Source organism: Lynx canadensis, chromosome A1, assembly GCF_007474595.2.
Source record: "Lynx canadensis isolate LIC74 chromosome A1, mLynCan4.pri.v2, whole genome shotgun sequence".
Classification (NCBI taxonomy): Eukaryota; Metazoa; Chordata; class Mammalia; order Carnivora; family Felidae; genus Lynx; species Lynx canadensis.
In genome coordinates, this window is record NC_044303.2 from 185,503,354 (window position 1) to 185,525,843 (window position 22,490).

A 22,490-nucleotide genomic window follows, 5' to 3' on the forward strand; every position below is an offset into this window, starting at 1 on the left:
GGATATTCTAGAAGCAAAATCAGAAAATTTAAACCAGGGTTTGCACTGACTCTTGAGTTGAAGTCAAGGCATTTACAAGTCAGTCCACCATTCTGAATCCTTATTAAGGACCAAAAATATCCTTGAGGCTAAGGTCACCTGAATACTACTTAGTATAGATAATACATTCAAATACTCTGTATTCCTCAAAAGGAACACTCTATGTAAATATGTAGCAAGATTACATAGTTATGTTTAGTTAAAAAAAACAATCAGTTGGCAAAAGTAGATACAAGATCTGTAACATTCTGCATCTCAAGTGGTGAGTTCACCAGTGTTCATTATTGGTTTATAAACTTCGATAGTAACTATATTTTCTTATCTGCATCAGATTTAACACGAGAACGTAATTTTTAAAAATGCAAGCAACAAAATAACAATGAGGGTAGATGTGCGGTCCTTACATTTAAAAAGTAAATAAAAGAAAACTAAGCATTACCATGCCAGCAGTACATGTTTATTATTATTCGTGAATGGCCCCGAAGACTTACAAGGCCCATGTTTATTAGTATAACCACAGATATGAAATATCACTTAGTGACATGGAGTGAAAAGGACAGTTTTACACATATTAAAAAAATACATACACATTCACACATAGTCTCTCTGTCAAGTGCTCACCATACACTGCTACAAAAGCAGGAGGCATCAAGTTGCAGGAGTTCCAATTACACATAACTTGTTGAAACATCTCAAGCTTAAAAACTGCACTTAGGTTGCAAAAATAAAGTTTCTTTCTTCAAACATTTTGATCAGAGCTCAAGCAATGCAAATAATGAACACCAATGATTTTCATACTACTTAACACACTTTAAAACATAAAAGGGTCGACAGTTGCAAAAGTCCTGAAAATGTAGAGGTTATAGGAATGAACAATGCATTTCATCCAAGAAAAAGTCTACAGTAGATCCGTCTCATCCTGGCTCGTAAATATTTAAGAATCATAATTTACTATACTCAAAGTTAAGCCAGAATAAACAAAATGATAAACAGAAAAATCATTACTTCAAATGAGGCATTATTGCCCTTAGTTTCTTTAGACAATTTCACTAGTGCAAGAGCATCATTTACCTGAAAGATCATGAGTCACAATTAAAGAGCACTCATACAAAACTATTTCCTTTTTTCTTTAAAAAGTGCCACATACTGTAGTTCTCAATTAAAAAAAAAAAAAAAGCAAACTGCACATACACTAATGAAAGACCGTTTGTCTCCATCTCTTGTCAATGAGGAAAGGCCAGAGTGATTCTTTGATTCCAATTCGAAATGGTGTTCGCTGGCCAATGCCCAAGGTCTCTAATTTGGAGCAGTCAAGCTGAGCATTTCTTGGACGTTGTGCTCCTAAGACAGGACTGTCAGTTATCTTTAAAGAAAAATAGAAACAAAAGTATTTGAAATAAGTAAAAAGCCCATGTTGAGGTTTTATATTCTCTATTTGACTCTGTCCTTACTGCAAATCTGTCTGATTCCTGGAAAAATATACAAATAAACAATTAAGACAATACTTTTTTCTATAAACTTCACCAGTACTCATGGGCTTCCTTGTACATGATGATCTAGAGATAAGTAACAATATAAACCACCAGCAAACACGCAAAGTGAACTTTAATTAGTACTAGAAAATAAAGTCCTTCAATATTTTTAAAGCAACAAGAAAAATTGTATCAACAATACATACTATCGTGACAGATCTGGGCTTTCAACAAGTGAGGTTTTAAAATGCCACGTACTGGGTGGCTCAGTCAGTTGAGCGTCCAACTTCGGCTCAGTTCCTGATCTCACCATTAATGGGCTCGAGCCCCGCAACGGGCTCTGTGCTGAGCGCTCAGAGCCTGGAGCCTGCTTTGGATTCTGCGTCCCCCCATCTTTGTCCCTCCCTCCCTCCCATGCTCTCTCAAAAGTGAATAAGCATTAAAAAAACGATTTTTCAAATAAAATAAATAAAATAAAACAAAACAAAACAAAACAAAACAAAATGCCAGGTACTTACAGGTCTTAAGTGACTGCTGGGGAGATTGAAAGCATCTGCGATTGCACATGCCATTTCATACTTAGTCATCTGTTCATTGCCAGACCAGTGAAAGGTTCCTTTAATTGATGGATCCTAATAAAGACACAAGAATTCAAAATAGGATCAACTTTTTCAGCTGAGCGGAATGGTAGGTGTGACAGAAAAGCTAATTTAACAGGTCCAAGCATTGAAACACATCCCTCCTTTCTGGAATGCTCTCCACAAGGTATCTAAAATCAAATTCCTACAAATATACCCAGCTAAACATGAGAAGTAATTTCTTGAATTTAGGCTTAAGAATTTTTTTAAATAAAAATATAAATGACTCCAATTTTATTTAGTGGGAATCCTAAAAATGATTACAGATTTTTATGGAAACAGGCCCATTTAATGAGTATTTCTAATTATTCTAAGAAGCTAAAACCAAAACTGTTAAGAATCATTTTGAGGTAATTAGTCATAACATCATTAAATACTAGTATAGTACATATTTAAAATACAAATTTTTATGTGTTAAAAAACTATAGACAAACTTACTACTATTCTAAAATAAATCAGTCTCATCTTTCCACGAATACTCTATTTAGTTCCGACTTTTTCATGTCTAAAACTAATTCCTATTCTAATATCTAAAAATACTACAAATCATTCTTAAAAAGGCTGAAATTATAAATTCCTATGTAGATTCACTCTTCTTTGGCACTACACAGATCTTAAACAAAATATATTTTTTTTTTTAAAGATTCTATTTTTAAGTAATCTCCACACCTAACATTGGACTCAAACTCACAACCCTGAGATCAAGAGTCACACGCTCTACAGAATGAGCCAGTCAGGTGCCCCAAACAGAGTAACGTCTTAAAGACATTAGATTATTTTGTCATCCAAAGAAAAAATACAAGTTTCTAGTCATCTTGCAATAAAAGAATGACAGACAGGGTCCATAGTATATGAGAAATCAATTCAAACACAAGAGCATAATATTTTTACTATTTATAAATATAGCCTACTACTGCAAACCACTTTTGTTTGGTCTCTTTGTCGTTCTAAAAATTTTAAATAAAAACTTGCAGTTGTTTCTTTATATTATTAATTAAAAACTATTATTTAAGGGGCGCCTGGGTGGCTCAGGCAGTTAAGCATCCAACTTTGGCTCAGGTCATGATCTTGAAGTTCGTGATTTTAAGCTCCACATCCAGCTCTGCACTGGCGGTGCAAAGCCTGCTTGGGATTCTCTCTCTCTCTCTGCCCCTTCACTTGTGCGCATACGATCTCTCTTTCTCCCAAAATAAATATATAAACTTAAAAAAAAAAAAAACCTCAATGATTTTCCATCACTTTAAAAAGAAAGAAATATTAGCAAAGAAAGCAAAAGCACTGTGACTTTCACTCAATGGTGGAAATCAGAAATTTCTTCCTTCCCAAGATTCTCACCAGCATCCTCTTTTCTGCTAACTGGCGACACACAGTGGCTACATCTTTGACGTGTGTGGGGAACCTCTGCTGCCAGTGGTCCATGTTTGCAGACTTGTTACTGAACTGCACTTTATCAAACATAACAGTCACAGCACTTTCGTCAAGCTTTTCGACTTCTCCATACAAAACGGGAATTCTCAAAACAGCAGCTCCTACGAATTAATTAAAAAAAAAATAATCTTTACAAAAATCTTTTAAAGCTGACTGGTTCTTATCTTAAGTCCTGATATAAAATGAAAGTATGCGGATTTAAACTAGATTGTAGGAAACTTGCAATGTACCAAAATGACATATGGCTTCTCTGTAATAAGGCCCATTTAATAAATATGATACTTTCTTTTTAATTTTTTTAAATGTTTATTTGTTTTTGACAGAGAGACAGAGCATGAGGAGGGGAGGGGCAGAGACACAGGGAGACAGAGAAGGGGAAGCAGGCTCCAGGCTCCAGGCTCCGACCTGTCAGCACAGAGCCCGACGCGGGGCTCGAACTCACAGACCATGAGATCACGACCTGAGCCGAAGTCAGACGCTCAACGGACTGAGCCACCCAGGCGCCCCATATGTAATACTGAGTTTTTAAAGGTCTCTGTCATTTGGGGTATTTTTATATGTTATTTTCAACAATCCTAGTAATGAAGAAATTCAACCGATCATGACAACTAAACACAGTAAGTGATCTTTGACTTATTAAAGAATAAAAAAATAAGAAATAAAATGCATTGAAGGCCATTATTAGGACAAGTGGGAAAATTCCTATATAAACAATATGTATAGTATAACATTATATTAATGTTACATTTCCTGAGTGTGATAACTACATTGTAATTATGTAAGAACATTCTTGTTAAAAGATAAATGGCATAGTAAACTATTCTGGGGTAGAATTCAACCAATTCTTGAATTTCAATTCTTGAAACCACTGAGTAAGGAATTATGATATATTTAGATTTTATGTTGGTCCCTAATGAGCTGTCACAACAGACTGGATAATTAACACCTTAACTGAAAATTAACAAACTATTTTTTTTTCAAATATTTTTTATTTCTGAGACAGAGGTCACAAGTGGGGAGGGGCAGAGAGAGAGGGAGACAGAGGATCCAGAGCAGGATCCACACTGACAGCAGAGAGCCCAACACGGGGCTCAAACCCACGAACCAGGAGATCATGACTTGAGCAGAAGTTGGAAGTTTAACCAACTGAGCCATCCAGGCACCCCACAAAGTATTTTTAATTAAATCAACATATTGGATAACTGTGTATAGAAATGCATTCAAGGATGATTCCTGCATGATAATTTAGAATATTAAAAAAATATATATCCTGGAAATCTATATTAGAGGATGCTTCTCAAAGACAGTACAGTCTAGGGCAGTGCAAGGAATCATTACATCAAGTATTATACAGCCATTGATAGGAAAAAGATAACCCAGAGATGATTCACTATGTATTAAAATACAAATATGGCGGGAGAACCAGGTTATAAAACAAAACCCATACATTTTTAAAAATTCACAAAAATTGCTTCCATACCTAACCACATCTGGTGCTTCTCCGAGGCAGCGTTATAAAAGAACTTATGCTCTTGACTTCTTTTTAAAACCCGAAAGGGGCGCCTGCGTGTTGAGCGTCCAACTTCTGATTTCAGCTCAGGTCACAATCTTGGGGTCATGGGATCAACCCTCTGTGCTGAGCTTGGAGCCTGCTTATGATTCATATTCATTCTCCCCCCCCCCCTATATATACACACACACATATATGTAAATATATAAAAATATCCATAAATATATATTTGTAATTTTTAATGTAGTTTTCATTATAAAATATATACAAATATATATAAAATATATAATATTTGTAATATATAAAAATATATATGTAATTTTTAATGTAGTTTTTCTTGCTTCCCTTTTTCAAGTTTCAAACTTCCTTGCCATATATGTAGGCCCTGAAAAGGAAGAGGGTGGTTGGTTAAGCATCCAACTTCAGCTCAGATCATGATCTCATAGTTCCTGGGTTCAAGTCCCACGTCGGGTTCTGTGCTGACAGCTTGGAGCCTGAAGCCTACTTCAAATTCCGTGTCTCTCTCTCTCTCTCTGACCCTCCCCCAACTCATGCTCTGTCTCTCTCAAAAATGAATAAACGTTAAGAAAAAAAAGAGATTCTTTCTCTCTCTTTCTGCCTCTCTCCCCAACTCTAAAATAAAAAAATAAAAATAAAATAATGTCAGCTGTGCTGACAGCTCAGAGCCTGGAGCCTGCTTCGTATCCTGTCTCCCTCTCTCTCTGCCCCTTCCCGTTCATGCTCTCTCCCTCTCAAAAATAAATATTAAAAAAAAAATTTTTTAATAAATAAAATAAATAATAAAAATAAAAACCATACAAAAAAACCCAAATACCTCAATCTAGGAGAAATGATACTGAGCTGTTTTTTCAAAGTAGGTTACAAATATTTATACTATTAAGACTTCTTTTCTTTATACAATAATATATATTTTTTTTTTTTTTTGGGGTGCCTGGGTGGCGCAGTCGGTTAAGCGTCCGACTTCAGCCAGGTCACGATCTCGCGGTCCGGGAGTTCGAGCCCCGCGTCAGGCTCTGGGCTGATGGCTCAGAGCCTGGAGCCTGTTTCCGATTCTGTGTCTCCTTCTCTCTCTGCCCCTCCCCCGTTCATGCTCTGTCTCTCTCTGTCCCAAAAATAAATAAACGTTGAAAAAAAAAAATTTAAAAAAAAAAAATATATATATATATATATATTTTTTAAGTAAGTTCTACGCCTAATGTGGGGCTTGAACTCACAATCCCAAGATCAAGAGTCACATGTTCTATGGACTGAGCCACCAGGTGCCCCTATAAAATGACATTTATGTATATATTGTTACTGGAAAGTCTGGAAAAATTCATAAATTCTTCATGATTTCCAGAATTCTTATTTTTCTTTTTTATTAACTACCTTCTTTCTCCAATGATTTATGCTCAATTTTTTCAAAATTTAAAAAACATTTGTTTTTTTAAATATTTTATTTATTTACTTATTTATTGAACATTTATTCATTTTTGAGAGACAGAGACAGACTGAGTGGGGGAGAGGCAGAGAGAGGGAGACACAAAATCTGAAGCAGGCTCCAGGCTCTGAGTTGTCAGCATAGAGCCCGACGCAGGGCTTGAACCCATGGGCTATGGGATCAGAACCTGAGCTGAAGTCGGCCACCCAACCGACTGAGCCACCTAGGCGCCCTAAAAAACATGTTTGTATAGATGTCATATCATTTCCTCAAAGCAATCAGAGGCTAAAGAAATTGTGTCTTACCTAAATTGTTCTCTAGGACAGCCTTTTCTCCTTCTAATTTTGTTTTGCCATACAGATTTAGGGGACTTGGTACATCTTCCTCTCTGTAAGGTGGATTTGTTCCATCAAATACATAATCTGAGCTAATGTAGATTAGAAATGCTCCAATTAAAGCTAAAAAAGAAAGACATGAAAAAAAATCATCTATTAAATTATTACACAACATTACTCTGTACTGGTATTCATAACAGCTATTCATCATATATAAAACAAACCTCTTATAAGCAATCTACAAAACTTCAATCTTTACAAACTCAGCAATTATTTAATATTTCATGAAGACTTTATAAAGTCATCATTACCTGCTTCCTTTGCTAAATTCCCAGAAGCATCCACATTAAGTTGCGAAGCAGCATCTGGCTGATTTTCGACAACATCTGGCCTTCTCTCTGCTGCACAATGTACTATGACATGGGGCTGGAAGTTAAACATTGATGTATTTTTAAACCGTAAGGAATAAAACAGGGGAGCTACAGCCTTCCAATAGTAACTCAATTCATAAAAAAAAAAAGTTTGTTAAATCAACATTCCTTCAACTAAAGAATCGCTGTAATTTTTATTGTAGTTTTGTCATGCTTTCCTTTTTCAAGTTTCGAACTTCCTTAACATATATATAGGCCCTGAAAAGCAAAGAGCAATTTAGTAATCCCGAGGAAAACCAAAATCAGTGTCAACAACTATGATTTCTCAATCAAAATAAGCTTTGTCCTCTAATGTGGGTTGGAGAAAAGAGCTAACATTAATGTAATTAATATGACCTTAATACTTAATAAATCTACATTAAAGGGAGAATACAAATTTCAAATTAAATTCATAAACTCAAATCTCTTAGACTACTTAACAAATGTCAACTACCCACAAAAACTAAATTCCCAGTTCATCATTTAGTATGTCAGCTATATAAGTAAACACTGTGCAAGGAACAGGGATTTCATAATCTAGTAGAAAACAACAAAAAAAGACAGATATGTAAGGAGACTATTTCAGTACAATTCTATTTCAGATACAATGGGAGGTGCCTGGTTGGCTCAGTGGGTAGAGCATGCAACTTTTGATTTTGTTGGGTTTGTGAGTTCAAGCCCCACATTGGGCCTAGAGCTTACTATTTTTTTTTTTTTTAATGTTTATTTTGGGAGAGGGAGACGGAGAGGGAAAATATGAAGGTGCAAGGGAGGGACAGGGGCAGATAGACAGACGGAGACAGAGAATTCCAAGTAGGCTCCGTGCAGCACAGACACTGACTCGGAGGCTTGAACTCATGAACCCTGAAATCAGGACCTGAGATGAAATCAAGAGTCAGATGCTTAACCAACTGAACCATCTAGGCGCTCTCTAGAACTTATTTAAAAAAAAAAAAAAAAAATTATGTTTTTAATTATAGACTTAATTATAGATTATATTATGTTTTTAATTAAAGATTGAGGAATGCATGGGGCATCTACTTCCCAGAGAAGGTGAACCAAGGTTAAGATTTGGTAAAACCACTGACACACAGGGCTCATGTACAAACATACCAAACGATCTCCTTCCTCAACAACTGTTAGAGGAACCATGACCTTTGGAGTTGTGTTAAAACTTCAATGTGCATAATCCAGGGTGCTTCTTAAGATGTCCTGGTCTCCACCATAGACTTACTGAATTAAAACCTCTGGAAGTGAGACACACCTAAAGAACAAGTTCCCCAAGTGATTCTGATGCGAGTGTCTCTTGGACCATACTTCTGAAAAGAACTTTAACTCTCAATTTGATCAGACGTAGAATAGAACCTAAATTTTTTCATAACTTTTCTATGGCAATGGTTAAGAGTTATTTAACCTCCCTGAGCTTTTTTCACCTCTAAAATGGAAATGATAGTATCGGTTTTGCAGTGCTGTAAGGTTTACAGATAATATTAAAAAAGCATTTGCATAGAAAGTGGTACTTAACAAGAGTACTTCACAAACATAAGCTTTTTATAAAATGCTCATATTTCCAACTTTTGTCAACCTATGTTTCAACCTAATCTTTTCAAGGACTACATATACTTTGCATGCTTATAAAAAAAAAGTGCACTACACAATTGACCTTTGAACATGGATTTGAATTGCATGGATCCACTTATATGCTGATTTTTTTGTTGTTGTTTATAAATACAGTACTGTGTTTTAAATGTATTTTCTCTTCCTTATGATTTACTCAGTAATATTTTCTTCTCCCTAGTTTACTTTATTGTAAGAATACAGTATATAACACATATAATGTACAAAATATGTGTAATCAACTGAGTTATCGGTAAGGCTTCCAGTCAATAGTAGGCTATTAGCAGTTAAGTTTGGGGGAAGTAAAATGTTATATAGATTTTCTTTCTTTTTTTTTTTTTTTTAAACATTTATTTATTATTGAAAGACAGAGAGAGTCAGAGTATGAGCAGGGGAGGAGCAGAGGGAGAGGGAGAAACAGAATGGGAAGCAGGCTCCAGGCTCTGAGCTGTCAGCACAGAGCCCAACAATGGGGCTCGAACTCACGAGCTGTGAGATCATGACCTGAGCCAAAGTTGGACACTTAACCAACTGAGCCACCCAGGTGCCCCTGTTACACAGATTTTCAATTGTGCAGGAGTCAGCATTCCTAAACCCTGCATTGTTCAAGGGTCAACTGTATATTATTGCTGCTTAGTAGGTTACAGCTTAAGTACAGTATTTTCCTTGAGAAAAGAACAATTTCTAAATCATCCAGACAATTCTTAACATAGTTTATATATGTGCTAAAATAACAGACTCAACCATACCTGAAAATCATGAATGATGTGATGAACCGCTTCAGAATCCAAAAGATTAACCTGTTCAAATTTTGGTCTTGCTCTTCTAAAACCACAGCCAAAGGCATGCCAATTATTCTGCTTAAATTCTTTATACACAGCTCTGCCCAGAAGCCCAGTGGCACCAGTAATCAAAACCCGCCTACTGGGGAGGTTAACTTCCTCCTAAAAAAGTGAAGAAGGATAAAGATTATTCACTTTGAAAATATTCTAAGAAATCAGTCATCATCATTGTTCACTACATACTTTGAGTCTAAGAAGTTAGCTTCATGTCCTACATCTATTAGACAACTCTTAAGTTAGAATAAAAATCAAACTGCATCAATAATTATATCACTTATTAAAAGTTTTATTAATCCTATCCATGAAAAAGAACTCAAAATGATACTGTAAGGATATACCTAGTCAATTAAATTCCAACCCCCACCCTCGCCTTTTTGAAAAAAAAAATAAAGATTTTATTTTGGGGGCACCTGGATGGCTCAGTTAACCGCCTGACCCTTGATTTCAGCTCAGGTCATGGTATCTCAGTTTGTGGATTTGAGCCCCGCACTGGGCTCTGCACTTAGGGTAGAGCCTGCTTGGGATTCTTTCTTTCTGTCCCTCCCCTGCTTGCATGAGCACACTCTATCTCTGAAGACAAATAAACTTAAAAAGTATTTTATCTTTAAGTAATCTCTAGACCCAAGGTGAGGCTCGAACTTACAACAACAAGATCCAGATTCACATGTTCTACCTAATGAGCCAGCTAGGTGCCCTGATTTCTTATGTTAATAATGGGAAATCTTATTTTAATGAAGAGTGATGTCAAAATGAACAAACAGCAATTTTAATTACATCCTCCAGTTTATAAAATGCACAATTAGTTTGAAGCTTACTTATTTTTTATGGCCTGATGAACTATTTGGCTGTATTCAACAATATACTCAAAAGTTGACATTTTTTGGTCTTCAGTTTGTAACCTCAACTTTTCTTTCACATTTCATTGATTTATCATATTTTGATAGGTCTGAGTTAAGGAATTCACATGTCACAGGCATTTATGTGGAGGAAAAAAAAATGTGGCCTTAATAGTAATAATATTCTGAGTTTAACCAAACCAAATATTCAATTTTAACCAATGGTTTAAATTAAACCATTTCTAAATTTAATCAGTAAATGTTCCTGAGTTAACTCTAAATTTATCTTCACAGACCTGTTAAAACTAACATAAAAGGACAGGGACACCTGAGTGGCTCAGTTTCAGGTCATGATCTTGTGGCTCCTGAGTTCAAGTCCCACATCTGGCTCTGTGCTGTGGGTGCAGAACCTGCTTCAGATGCTCTGTCCCCCTCTCTGCACCCCTCCCCCACTTGTGTTCACACACTCTCTCCCACTCAAAAATATATAAATATAAAACAAAACAAAAAAACTAACACGGGCGCGCCTGGGTGGCTCAGTCGGTTGAGCATCTGACTTTGGCTCAGGTCATGATCTTGTGGTTTGTGAGTTCGAGCCCCAGGTCGGGCTCTGTGCTGACAGCTCAGAGCCTGGAGCCTGATTTGGATTCTGTGTCCCCCTCTCTCTCTGCCCCTCCCCTGCTCATGCTCTGTCACTGTCTGTCTGAAAAATAAATAAAACATTAAAAAAAAAAAAACTAAAAAAAAAACCTAACAGACAAAAGGACAAAAAAATTAACACAGATGAGAAAAAAAAAATAAACTAAAATATTTTAAATTGATCTGTGTTGCTATTGTGAAAGAAAAAATTCCTTACACAATGAAATTAAAAGGAACTACCTAGAAAATAAGTTGTTTCCAAAGCAGTTTAAAAAACTTCCCTTCTTCCCAAGACGTGTAACATCAAATTTCCCAGACTCTTGAATAAAATCAACATTTACTATTTAAAAAAACAAAAACAGGGGCGCCTGGGTGGCTCAGTTGGATAGGCGTCAGACTTCGGCTCGGGTCATGATCTCATGGTTCGTGGGTTCGAGCCTCACGTAGGGCTCTGTGCTGACAGCTCAGAGCCTGGAGCCAGCTTCTGATTCCGTGCATCTGTCTCTCTTTCTCTGCCCCTCTCCTGCTCGTACTCTCTCTCTCAAAAACAAATAAACATTAAAAAAAATTTTATAAATAAATAAATAAACACACACCAACAAAGTTTTATTAGGGGTACCCAGCTGGCTCGGTTGGTACAGCATGCAACTCTTGATCTCAGGGTTGTGAGTTCAAGCCCATGTTGGACGTTGAGCCTACTTAAAAAAAAATTTCTTACAGTTTTATCAATTTGAGGTCTTTTTATTTCAAGTGCTGTTATAGTCATCTATTCTGAGCTGTCAAAAACTTTAAACAAGCATATAATAACTAAAGATCTTTCTTTTTTAGCCCTTATGTCAGCAGAATAACTTGGCACTATAGTTTAAAAAAAAAAAAGGCCACCAAAATTATCTATTTATACCATAGGAAAAACCTGAAATGAAAGGGCGGACAGAAACAGTACAAAAGGTAAATTCTTGAAGATATTTTTTCCTTAGTGCAACCAACTTCAAAACATTTTAAAAGTTGAAGTGAAATTCATCTAGGCTCTCTAGTGTAAAACTTGGCTCTAAGCCAACTGATCTATGAAAACAAGGATTTCAGCCAACAAAATATTTTCTTTGAATTTTGGCACAAAAACAGCTCTACAAAGACTGAATTGTTAAGATAAAACATGCCAAGTCTAGTAGATACAATCAGAAAACCATTTACACAGAATAAATACCATAAAGATCCCTGGGAAAATATTATAAAGTGGCTATAATTTGGTTTCTTCAGAGTTTCTCACTCTTTAGTACTTCACTTTATAGAAGCAGAGGAATATAGAACAATTCTTAGGTCAGTGGTTTTTAGGCTTTACTATAGATAAGAATCATGAGTGAGGCTTTCAGATCCAGTACATCTGAGGTAAATCCTGATAATTTACATTTCTAACAAGTTCTCAGGAACGTGCTGATGATGGTGATTTGGGAACTGTACTTTGAGAAATGTAATCTTGAACTCCAGGGAAAATCCAAGGTTTTCCTAAAGATAAATTTATCTTATTCAAACAAGCCAAAAATTGTCATCTTTCTAAAAGCAACAACAAACTTCCTTCTCTCGTGAAAAAAGAAAAACAACAAAAAGTCAAAGAACAAGCATCACGCACTCCACAAAGGTTATTAAACAATGAATCCAGATCTCTGCATACTGCATTGATTCTGTGAAACACACTTTTTCCTCATTTTAACATCCCTGTTAAATGAATGAAATAGAAATGCATCTTATTACTGTCCTAGACTTGCAATGTTTTTTGCTTTTTAGTGCATCTTAAAACAAGAACCCAGATGATATTGTAATCAAGTACATCTTGGATTTGATGCAATATAGTAGTATTAAATTACAAGCACAGCAAGGCTCTTTGGGAATTCAATACACTTAACTTCAAAAAAGGGATGAGGTTACGAGGAAAAAATACCACCTTATATCCTTATCCTCTGGGGTAACTTGTATGGTCCCTAGAAGAAAATATGAAAAACAGTCCATGGTACCTAGTGGTCAGATGTCAATGCTCAAGAATTTTCTTTATTAAAATAGCAGAGATATGAAGTGCAAGCATTTCCTAAAACAAAAATGATACTGCACTATCTTGTATTTGAAAACTATTGAGTGTTATGTAAGCCTATATCATACCTTTTGATCATAAGATAACCTTGTTAAACATGTAGGGTAAGTATTTCCAAACTGAGGAATCTGAAGCCTAGAGATGTTAAAGGTTGTATGGAAAACGGGAAAGGTTGGGACCAGAACTTGCTTCTTGCTTCTATGGTCCAAGCCAACTATATACAGAGTTGCGTCTTTATCCTTTGACCTTCTATTTGACTTCATAATGATTAAATTTTAACTGTTCTGCCACAAAATATGGTATTGGGAAGTTACTGAAATCTCTATTGATCGAATTCCTCATTTGGACAAGATGACTAAGGCTCCTCATACAATTTTAACATTTTCCACATTATCCTCAACACAGAGTAGACGGAGTCTGAAAGGAGTGAAAGGAGCTTCATTTACTTAAAGTAATTTTTCCTCTTCACAGAGTTCTTTCTAGAGACTCAATGAGCACCTTCTGTCACCAGTGTAAGAGCCAAGACAAGGTTTTTCATTTGGACTGCAAATTTATTGGTTGTTAGCAAATAAAATATGCCTCACTCTGAAATTAAAAGATGCCTAACAAAAATAGCTCTTCTATTTTTGACTTTCTCTATCAGAAATCTACCTGAAGCTTTTTAAAAGCAGTTTTGATTATTTTATTTTCAAAAGAAAAGAAATATTCCTGTAAAAAGATTATTTTGGACTGTTACGCCATAAAATATTTTAGTCCTGCTAAACACAGAAATGTCCATACACTTCAAGGAACTCAGAATGAAGAATAAAAAGTTTTCTAGTTAACCCAAAACCACAATAAACAGCTCAAAAAAATCATCTGCCTGAAAAATCTACTTTCTTAATTTTTATTATCTTATGTGTAAAGTATCAAACATCACTTTGTTATTCTGAATATACTTGCCACACTCTGCAAGTTCAGAACTTCAAGTGACCAGATTTATAGACATCAAAAAATTCTTTGAAAAGTTAAATACATATAAATAAATGCAGAACTACCACTTTTATTATGCTACCTAATCAAGTGATAACAAACTATAGGTAATGAGATAAATGGATCTTTCCAAATGGCCACAGTACTCTGGGACAATTATTTCTACTTTAGCATACTTGCATTAACTTCCACTAAAAATGTCTTAGCAAAAGACTAACATCTAAATAGAGATCTTCTTAAGTTTTAGTGGTAAACATAATATTTGCTATTTGGAACCTTTTCAATTTGGCAGTTTCCCATTCCCCCCCCCCCCCCCATCCTCATACAACATTCCCCTGGAGGCAGATCTTTTGAGTAGACTGTACCGGACTCAAGACTTAACTCAAGATCCCCTGAGTACCTAGGCAACACTGGTCTAACTCCTACTGTTACCCTATTACTATCCTACAAGACAGTGTAAACAGGTACCAGTACAGTTGTCTTCTCCAACACAATATGCAAGGCAGTCCTCATTCTCACAAATGAATTTTAATTCTGTATGTTTTGAGAAAGCAGCAAATATGTGTCAAGATTTAGCGTGGGGACACCTAGCTGGCTGAGTCTGTACAGCATACAATATGAAATCTGGGGCTGTGAGTTAGAGGGCCCTGATGGATGTACAGATTACATTCAAATAAAAAAACAATTAAAAAAAAAGATTTAGGCTGTATCACTTTTAATGAAGGAAATCATGAAAACCTATTGAAAACCTATTTTCATTAGTCTACAGAACTCCCACTGTGAAAAAAAGATTAACCTTTACATACACCTATGCATATATATGTAAACAATATGTAACGTTATGTGTTCAGTACTTTTAGGAGCACATAGAAACGACACGTAAATTTAACTTAACCTCCCAAATCCCAAAGTGATTAGAAACACTAACTATGCTGCATCTTGAAAGCATAAAAATTCTGCATTATCAAAAACAGCCACCTCCCATACCGTCTCTTATTTTCATAAGACATTGGTCTAGGCATTAACATTTCTTTTTATCCCCACTGCTAGATAAATTCTAGCAGTTCTGTGGATTGAATGTGGGGAGGCCTGTAATGAAATATGAGAGAGAATGGAGGAAGCGCAATACCTGGGATAGCTCTCCCACCGTAAAAACCTTCCTTTATGCAATCTCTGTAGCGGTTCAAAGCCCGAGAAAGTGAAAGAGATTTGTCGGTTCCAAGCCTACTTAATGAACTTGGGCCAAGGACTCACCCTACAAGCCTCAATTTTCTCATCTGTAAAATGGAGCAAAAATCCTCATAGTTATGACGATTAAATAATGCATGTAAAGTGCATAATACAGTGCCTTGCACAAAACTTAAAAGTTCAGTAAGTTGTCATCTCTAAAACTGCGATTTCTGAAAAGCCACTTTCCCCTACTTTCTCAGACATAAGAACTGGTAGGATCGAGGGATACGAACAAAGAATGAAAAAGAAATTCAGAAAGATAAAACCAAAATCGAAACAGCTCAGAAAAACGCCTCTTCGTTGCTGGGAGGGGAGACAGAAGACAAGAAAGTGAAACCAGACCTACTCCTTTCCTGCCGCAGGACTGGAAGAGCAAACACAAACGGGTGTGCGCCGAGGTAAACAAACTCGGTGGTGCCGCCCTCTCCTCCGAGAGCTAGGAAGGAGGTGCTGAGACGACTCAGGGCTGGGGGCTAGGATTGATGCAGGATGCGCAAGGTAAACCACCCAAGCCCTCCCTCCCCCTCGACCTGGCTCGTCCCCCTCTGCACTCCCGGTTGCAAGAGACGCCCAGGTCGACTCCCTCACCTCCACTAGCCGGCAGCTCCCGGGAACAAAGTGGATAGAGAGCTCCTTCTCTCGCCCCACCATGCCCGCCGTATTTGCGCCGCAGCCGCAGCGACCGCCACTTCCTCCAGCCCAGGATCGCCACGGGCCGCAGCTTCCTCGCCCTCGGCCCGCCTCCCTAGGTCCGGGCCGACCCCCTGTTCACTGCTTCCGGCTTCCGCCGCCAAGGCCGCGCCCGATGATTGGCCACATTCCGTGAATGCCTCCGAAAGGGGCCGGGCAGCGTCCTGTACGCAGCCAGCCCACCCCCCAACTCTTAAAGGGATACACAAAACAAAGGCCTTGGCCTTAGGCAATGAATACAAGTTTTGTTTTGGGGAAGATTGTTTATTTTATGTACTATTTTCTCTCTTCGTCTGTCTTCTTGACTAGCGAAGGATTAAATTGGATCGCCTGAGGCTTCAAGTTTGCAGACTGCGCAGTGCCTGGGAATCAACTGAGCATAAAATACGTTTAGTAGGAGAAAACATTTTAAAGCCATGGGGTGTGTTTAGGTAAGAAAGGAAGGAGGGAGCACAGTGGACGTACAGCATTAGGAATGTTTTTTACAGAGATTTAGAAAGACGAAGAATAAAAATACAAGTCCTGGCATCTGAATCATTAACAACCTCAACAACCCATTTGTCGTTCTGGGATGCTAAAATGTAGTATGTGTCAAATTCCAAATAAATCAAACTATTTTTAACTAGTTAAAAAGAGGAGGGTAAGGGGAGGAATAACTTGGGTGCCTCTTCAAAACGCAGATTCTCGGACTTTACCTGTATTTACAGAATGAAAATCTGCGGTAATATAAAACCAGGGACTCTACATTTTAGTGGATTTAACAGGAGTCAAAACCCCACCGACCACCTTTGAGAAGCATCACATTAGGAACTGCCCCGTCAGGCTACGCCAGCCTGGCCTCCGTAACCATCGTAAATTAAGGACGAAACCAAGAGACAGAGTAATGTCTGGACCTTCCACCACCTGTATGACTTCTTAAAAGTAACAAATCAAAAACAACAGCTCTAAGTGTTGAGAACGACCTCTCAGGCAACTGGTTTCCTTCCTAGCTCAAAACAGCAAAATGCCTATCAGTTGGAATGCCTGCGAAATTTACTCAGGAAAAAAACCCGCCATAGACCCTGTAGGGTTCGCCAACATTTCACCGCTCCAATCCGAGTGTTCTTATTCAGACATACACGATACCAAAACTGAAAAGTCGCTCAGAAGTGTGACCGATGCTTGGATTTTTCTTAAAAGGGCTTCTTTTCATAATCCCTTTAGTTTACTTTAGAGCCAAAGACTAAGCAGCCTTTTGAAAAAGTTTTTCTTTGTCTGAGCCCCGTGAATTTCCTTTCTGCCCAACCCCCCAACAAGAACTCATTTCTTTATTCGTGTTAACAGTCTTTTTTTTTTTTTTTTTTTTTTGGAACGGTGGGGGAAGAGAACCTGAGGCCCCTCGTTTTCGGAGTTTTATTTTTATGCAAGCTGCTACCCTTAATCAGTTTAGCATTATTCAGACAGTCCTTGAGAGGACTGTCCCAGCATTAAACATTCATAATCTGCAGACAAAGAGAAAGGTGAGTATAGGTGGGAGGTAGGAGAGGCAAATTTAAGATCCTCCTAATCCTCCTCCTTTAAAAACTGGGAGATTTTTGTTTTTCTTTAATTTCTAGATACAACGTTGCGATGCAACCTAATTTTTCTATTAATAAAAAAAGTAAGTGTTCAATGTGAATAAGATTTCATTGCATATTAATTTTTTTTTTTTTTTTTTTTTTTTTTTTTTTTTTTTTGCAGAGCAGCCTTGTGTAGAGTTAGGAACAAGAGTTTTCTCACCTACTTTTGAGAACCTGGTCTGATAGCTCCCAGGTAAAACTTGCATATAGTTCTAAAGGTATATGTTCATGTATAGTTTTTTATCATTCTCTTTAAAGATGAAAGTTTCTTTGTGAACAAAAATGCCATTGTTGTAGACAATATCCAAGTTCGTGTGGTGGCTAAGTCTATAAATTTAAAGAGAGCAGCCTGGAGCTAAAAGTTATGTTAGCAGATTCAGTTCATGCTAAGACAAAGAAAGGCTGGAGCACACAATTACAGATAAAATCCTTAGTTACATAGAACCTTCACCTACATCATTGCATTTAATGTGGTAAATGAAGCTGCTGTTCTGTTTTGCATTTAATTTTTGTCAGTTAATGAGTCTTAGCTGAGCTCTCCATAACCTGGTTCCCAGGGTCAATAATTAAACTTGGTTTATTCTTCCATGTTCCAAAGTTACATGTTTTAAAGAAATGAATGACACCCCGTTTCTTTTTTCTTCTTTTAACACACCTTTTTGGTTTTTACCATTCACTGGGATGCTTTTAAAAGAAACTAACTCCAGAATGCTTCATTTCTTGAATATCTGGCTCTTACCTGGTCCATGTCCTCCGGCATTTCAGGCATGATTCCAAAATATCTCAGGAAAACAGACTTGGGATGAGTCTCTGCCTCTTCTGCCTGGGTCTTTGTTCTGCCTGAAGAGAGCGCAGGCACGGAAAAACGTGAGCTTCAGCTTCACTCGACCTTTTAAATTAGCATTTTGATTCCAATCCCAGAATCTCATGCAGTTTTCCACATTGCAGTAAACTGGCAGCTGATTCCCCCTGGCAGTCTTGAAAATACCCAATGAGAAGTTTCATGTTTAATTGCCTGCCAAGTTAAGGTCCATTACAAAACCATTAGGAGAACCAGTGTTGTTTTGTTGTTTTTTTTTTTTAAAGAAGAAACAAAGAAGCAAAAAAAAACTTCCTGTGAATACTTGTTGCAATTTTCTCTGGAAGAAGAAAAGCAAGAGCTCACAGATGGAAAGAAGGCAGATCATGCAATTGATTGATTCCTATTCTGAAATATTTTATTCAGTTACACATTATGGTTATTACAACAGAATCTTTGTAAAGTTTTTCAGTGTTTTTCCTCCCGGTGTCTCCTCATTAACTATTTCAAAGGACATTAAAAGGCACTGGTGGTAACAGCTCCCGACAATTAAAATGCAGCAGGTCATTTCTATTAACACTGATCTGCCTTCTGACTGAGAAAATGGTAGATTGAGTAGCTTTAAGTTTGGCCAGGCATTAAGGACTTCTAGATCAGCAATTCCCAAACCTGTCTGTACCCCAGAACCTATGAAACTAAGTCATTCTGTAGGAGTTAAGTCCAATAATCTTATTTTTAACTATTTCAAGGGCAATTAATATGCTCGGTTAAATTTGAACCATTGTTCTGGACTATGGTTCTGTAACAATTTAGAACAATAAAAAAAATTGCCATTTAGATAGAGCTAACTCTATATTAACTCGTTATATTCTACACACTTAGGGCACACAGCACGTAGTAAACTCTATGAGACATGCAGAAGGTCTATAAGTAATGGAGGACTATACAATTTCTTAAAATTGATAAATTAAAATTTATCAAAATAAAAGAACTTGTACCCATCAAAAGACAATATTAACAAATAGGCAAATCACAAACTGAGGGAAAAAAATCTTGGTTCATATATCTGAACAGGATTTCTAGTCAGAATATTTAAAGTACACCTGTTGAAACTGCTTGAAAGCATGGAGTTGAGGGGTACCTGGCTGGCTGAGTTAGAGGGGCATGACTCTAGATCTGGGGTTGTGAGTTCAAGCCCCACATTGGGTGTAGAGATTACTTAAGTAACTTATTTTAAAAACGCATAAAGCTGAACAAAAATCAAAATGGCTGCACGAATGCTTCAGCAAAGCTTGATTTTAAACTGAGTAACCCCTTCCCTCTCTTCCTCCAACCTTCCTTCCCTCCTCCATTCAGTAAACCTTCCCTTCTTAGCCTTTTGTTTCAGGAACCCAGTTCCACCCTGAAAACACATAACACAATTCGTGTCTAAACTGGCTAGATCCTCTATTTCTCTATAAAATCCCCCAGCCTCTTTGTCTGCAGAGGGGGTGGGCAGGAAGGGGGCTTGCGGTTTTTGAAAGCCATGGCCTGCTGCAGCTGCTTTTACCCTGCAAAGCAATAAAGCTATTGTTCCTCTTTATTCCAAACTCTGTCTTCATGTTAGATTTTGGATCCGAAACACAGAGGTTGGTTATTGACAACACTACAACTCAATTGTTTTTTTTTTTTAAATCATTTAAAAAGTGAACACAATTTTGGGACATCTTGGGTGGCTCAGTCGGTTGAGTGTCCAACTCTTGGTTTCGGCTCAGGTCACGATCTCACTCACGGTTCGTGGATTCAGGCCCCACGTGGGGCTCTGCGCTGACAGTGTGGAGCCTGCTTAGAATTCTCCCCCCCCCCCCCCCCCCCAAAATAAATAAACTTAAAAAAAGGACATGCTTTGAACACATACTTAACAAAGACAGAAAATTGGTCAATAATTACATAAAAAGATGCTCAGCATATGGGAAATGCAAACTAAAATCATACTGAAATACTGTCACCGGCTAGACCCCAAGACCTGACCTTTACTACTTACCTGCTTATACCCACCGACCTTTGTCCCACATTTTTCCTTAAGCTCTTCTTTCCAGCTTATCTCTTAACTCAGGCAAAAGACCTGAAGAACAGAGTATCCCGAAACTGCAACTACCCCTCAGGCAGTATCAAATGGTAGGGCAAAGAATCTGCTGGCCCAGACCTCCAGACAAGTTTGAGCTCAACCCCCGACTCATGCCTGTGGAAATGGACCACTGAGTGATTTGTGGGGTGACTGACAGTTACCTTTACCTCATTATAATACTAAAATCTCCACCCGGCGGGGGGGGGGGGGGGGGCGGGGCGGTAGCGGGGAACAAGCCTCATTCACAGAACACATGTATAGGCATGTTTCCTTAAGGCGCATGCACAATCTTATGCCTGCTTCTACATATGCTGATGAGGTTCCCCTTTCTACTTGCATCCTAACCCTGGATAAAAGGAATCCATTCACCCTTGCTCAGGGACTCATGGCTTTGGAAGCTATTCCCTGTGATCTCCTTATTTGCTGCAGATAAAGTTTACTGTGTGTGACAACTCCACCTGGGGTGTAGCTCTTACCTGTGACTTACCAAGGATTGAATTTATGTTAGTTTGGTTACAATACTGTTACATACCTAATGGAATGGTTAAAATTTAAAAGACTGATAATATCGTATGCTAACAAGCATTTTCAGCAACTAGATTGCTCATTTATTGCTAGTGGGAGTATCAAATGATACAACCACTTTAGAAAACTCGTAATTTATTATAAAGTTGAACCCCTAACTCAGTAATTCTGTTTCTAGATGATCACCCAGGAGAAATTAAAGCATATGTACATAAAGACTTGTGCAAGCATATTCATGGCAGCTGAATTCAAAACAACCTAAAATTGGAAACAGCTCAAATATCCATTAATAGATGAATGGATAAGTAGATTATGGTATATTCATAGTACTGGTATCTTACTTAGCTATACAAAGAAACGAACTATATGAATGAAACTCAAAATCATTATGCTGAGTTAAGGCAGCTAGACACAAGAGAGTATGATTCCATATATGTGAAATTCTAAAACCGGTTGAAACTAATCTATGGTAAAAGAAACTAGCTTGGGGGGAAAGGTAGGGATTGATCGTAAAGGCCATAAATGAACTTTCCCAAATAATGGAAATATTTTATATCTTTTTTTTTTTACATTTTATATCTTGATAGCTTAAATTTTTTCTTCATTTATTTATTTTTGAGAGACAGAGATTGAGCACAAGTGGGGGAGGGGCAGAGAGACAGAAGGAGGCACAGAATCTGAAGCAGGCTCCAGGCTCTGAGCTGACAGCACAGAGCCTGATGTGGGGCTCGAACTCACAAACTGTGAGATCATGACCTGAGCCGAAGTCAGATGTTCAACCAACTGAGCCACCCAGGCGCCTCTATCTTGATAGTTTTATATCTTCAATATGCTTATCAAACTATAAGAATTATGATATGGGGGAGGCTGGCTGGCTGGCACAGTTGGTAGAGCATGTGACTCTGATCTTAGGGTCCTGAGTTCAAGCTCTATATTGGCTGTATAGAATATTTTAAAAATTAATAATAAAAATGTTTAAAAATAAGTTGCAATAGAATTTAAAAAAAGAATTAAGAGCTGTTCATTTCACTGTATTACTATATGTAATTTATACCTCAATTTCAAAACAATATCACAGTCATATTTTGGGCATTTGGGTCACAACCTTAGATTCAGTCAACAATATCCAGGATACTAGTTTGAGGTAGTGTTAACCATTGCATTGGTAGTGTTCTCTAGGATGCAAGCTATCAGCAGAAGGGGGGTGGGGGGAGGCACAAAATGTGTTTTGTTTTGCAGGACCAGTAGTTCCTGCCAAGCAGACACCTGGGTAGGTGTT

General features: G+C 37.4%; 1 protein-coding gene and 1 long non-coding RNA gene across 4 annotated transcripts in view; one reads left to right on the forward strand and one right to left on the reverse strand.

Annotated features, from left to right (window-relative positions):
- Positions 1–474: 474 nt before the first annotated feature.
- Positions 475–18,675, reverse strand: MAT2B (methionine adenosyltransferase 2B). Of its 3 annotated transcripts, none has more exons than XM_030327949.1 (7): positions 18,520–18,675; positions 9,640–9,834; positions 7,175–7,289; positions 6,834–6,986; positions 3,485–3,678; positions 2,030–2,143; positions 475–1,402 (listed from the first exon to the last, which is right to left on the reverse strand). In XM_030327949.1, exons 1-7 carry the CDS (start codon positions 18,547–18,549, stop codon positions 1,232–1,234), a joined length of 972 nt encoding a protein of 323 aa, XP_030183809.1. In that variant the 5' UTR covers positions 18,550–18,675; the 3' UTR covers positions 475–1,231. The 3 variants fall into 3 exon arrangements, with proteins under 3 accessions (XP_030183809.1, XP_030183795.1, XP_030183804.1); XM_030327935.2 differs by lacking the exon at positions 18,520–18,675 and adding an exon at positions 16,081–16,234; XM_030327944.2 differs by lacking the exon at positions 18,520–18,675 and adding an exon at positions 11,804–11,884.
- Positions 16,319–22,490, forward strand: part of LOC115522265 — a 52,437-nt gene continuing 46,265 nt past the window's right edge. Inside the window, exons 1-2 of the long non-coding RNA XR_003971307.1 lie at positions 16,319–17,681; positions 17,902–17,973. This is a non-coding gene — a long non-coding RNA (uncharacterized LOC115522265). The remainder of the gene's footprint in view (positions 17,682–17,901; positions 17,974–22,490) is intronic.

Bases quoted from the DNA above. Each gene is read 5' to 3' on its own strand.
- MAT2B (XM_030327935.2), bottom strand. From the start codon at position 16,143: ATGGTGGGGCGAGAGAAGGAGCTCTCTATCCACTTTGTTCCCGGGAGC. The intron at 6,987-7,174 runs GTAATGATGACT...TTTCTTTTTTAG, and splicing joins GAATTTAGCAAAGGAAGCAG to CTTTAATTGGAGCATTTCTA. The intron at 1,403-2,029 runs GTAAGTACCTGG...TTTTCTTTAAAG, and splicing joins CCAGCAGTCACTTAAGACCT to ATAACTGACAGTCCTGTCTT.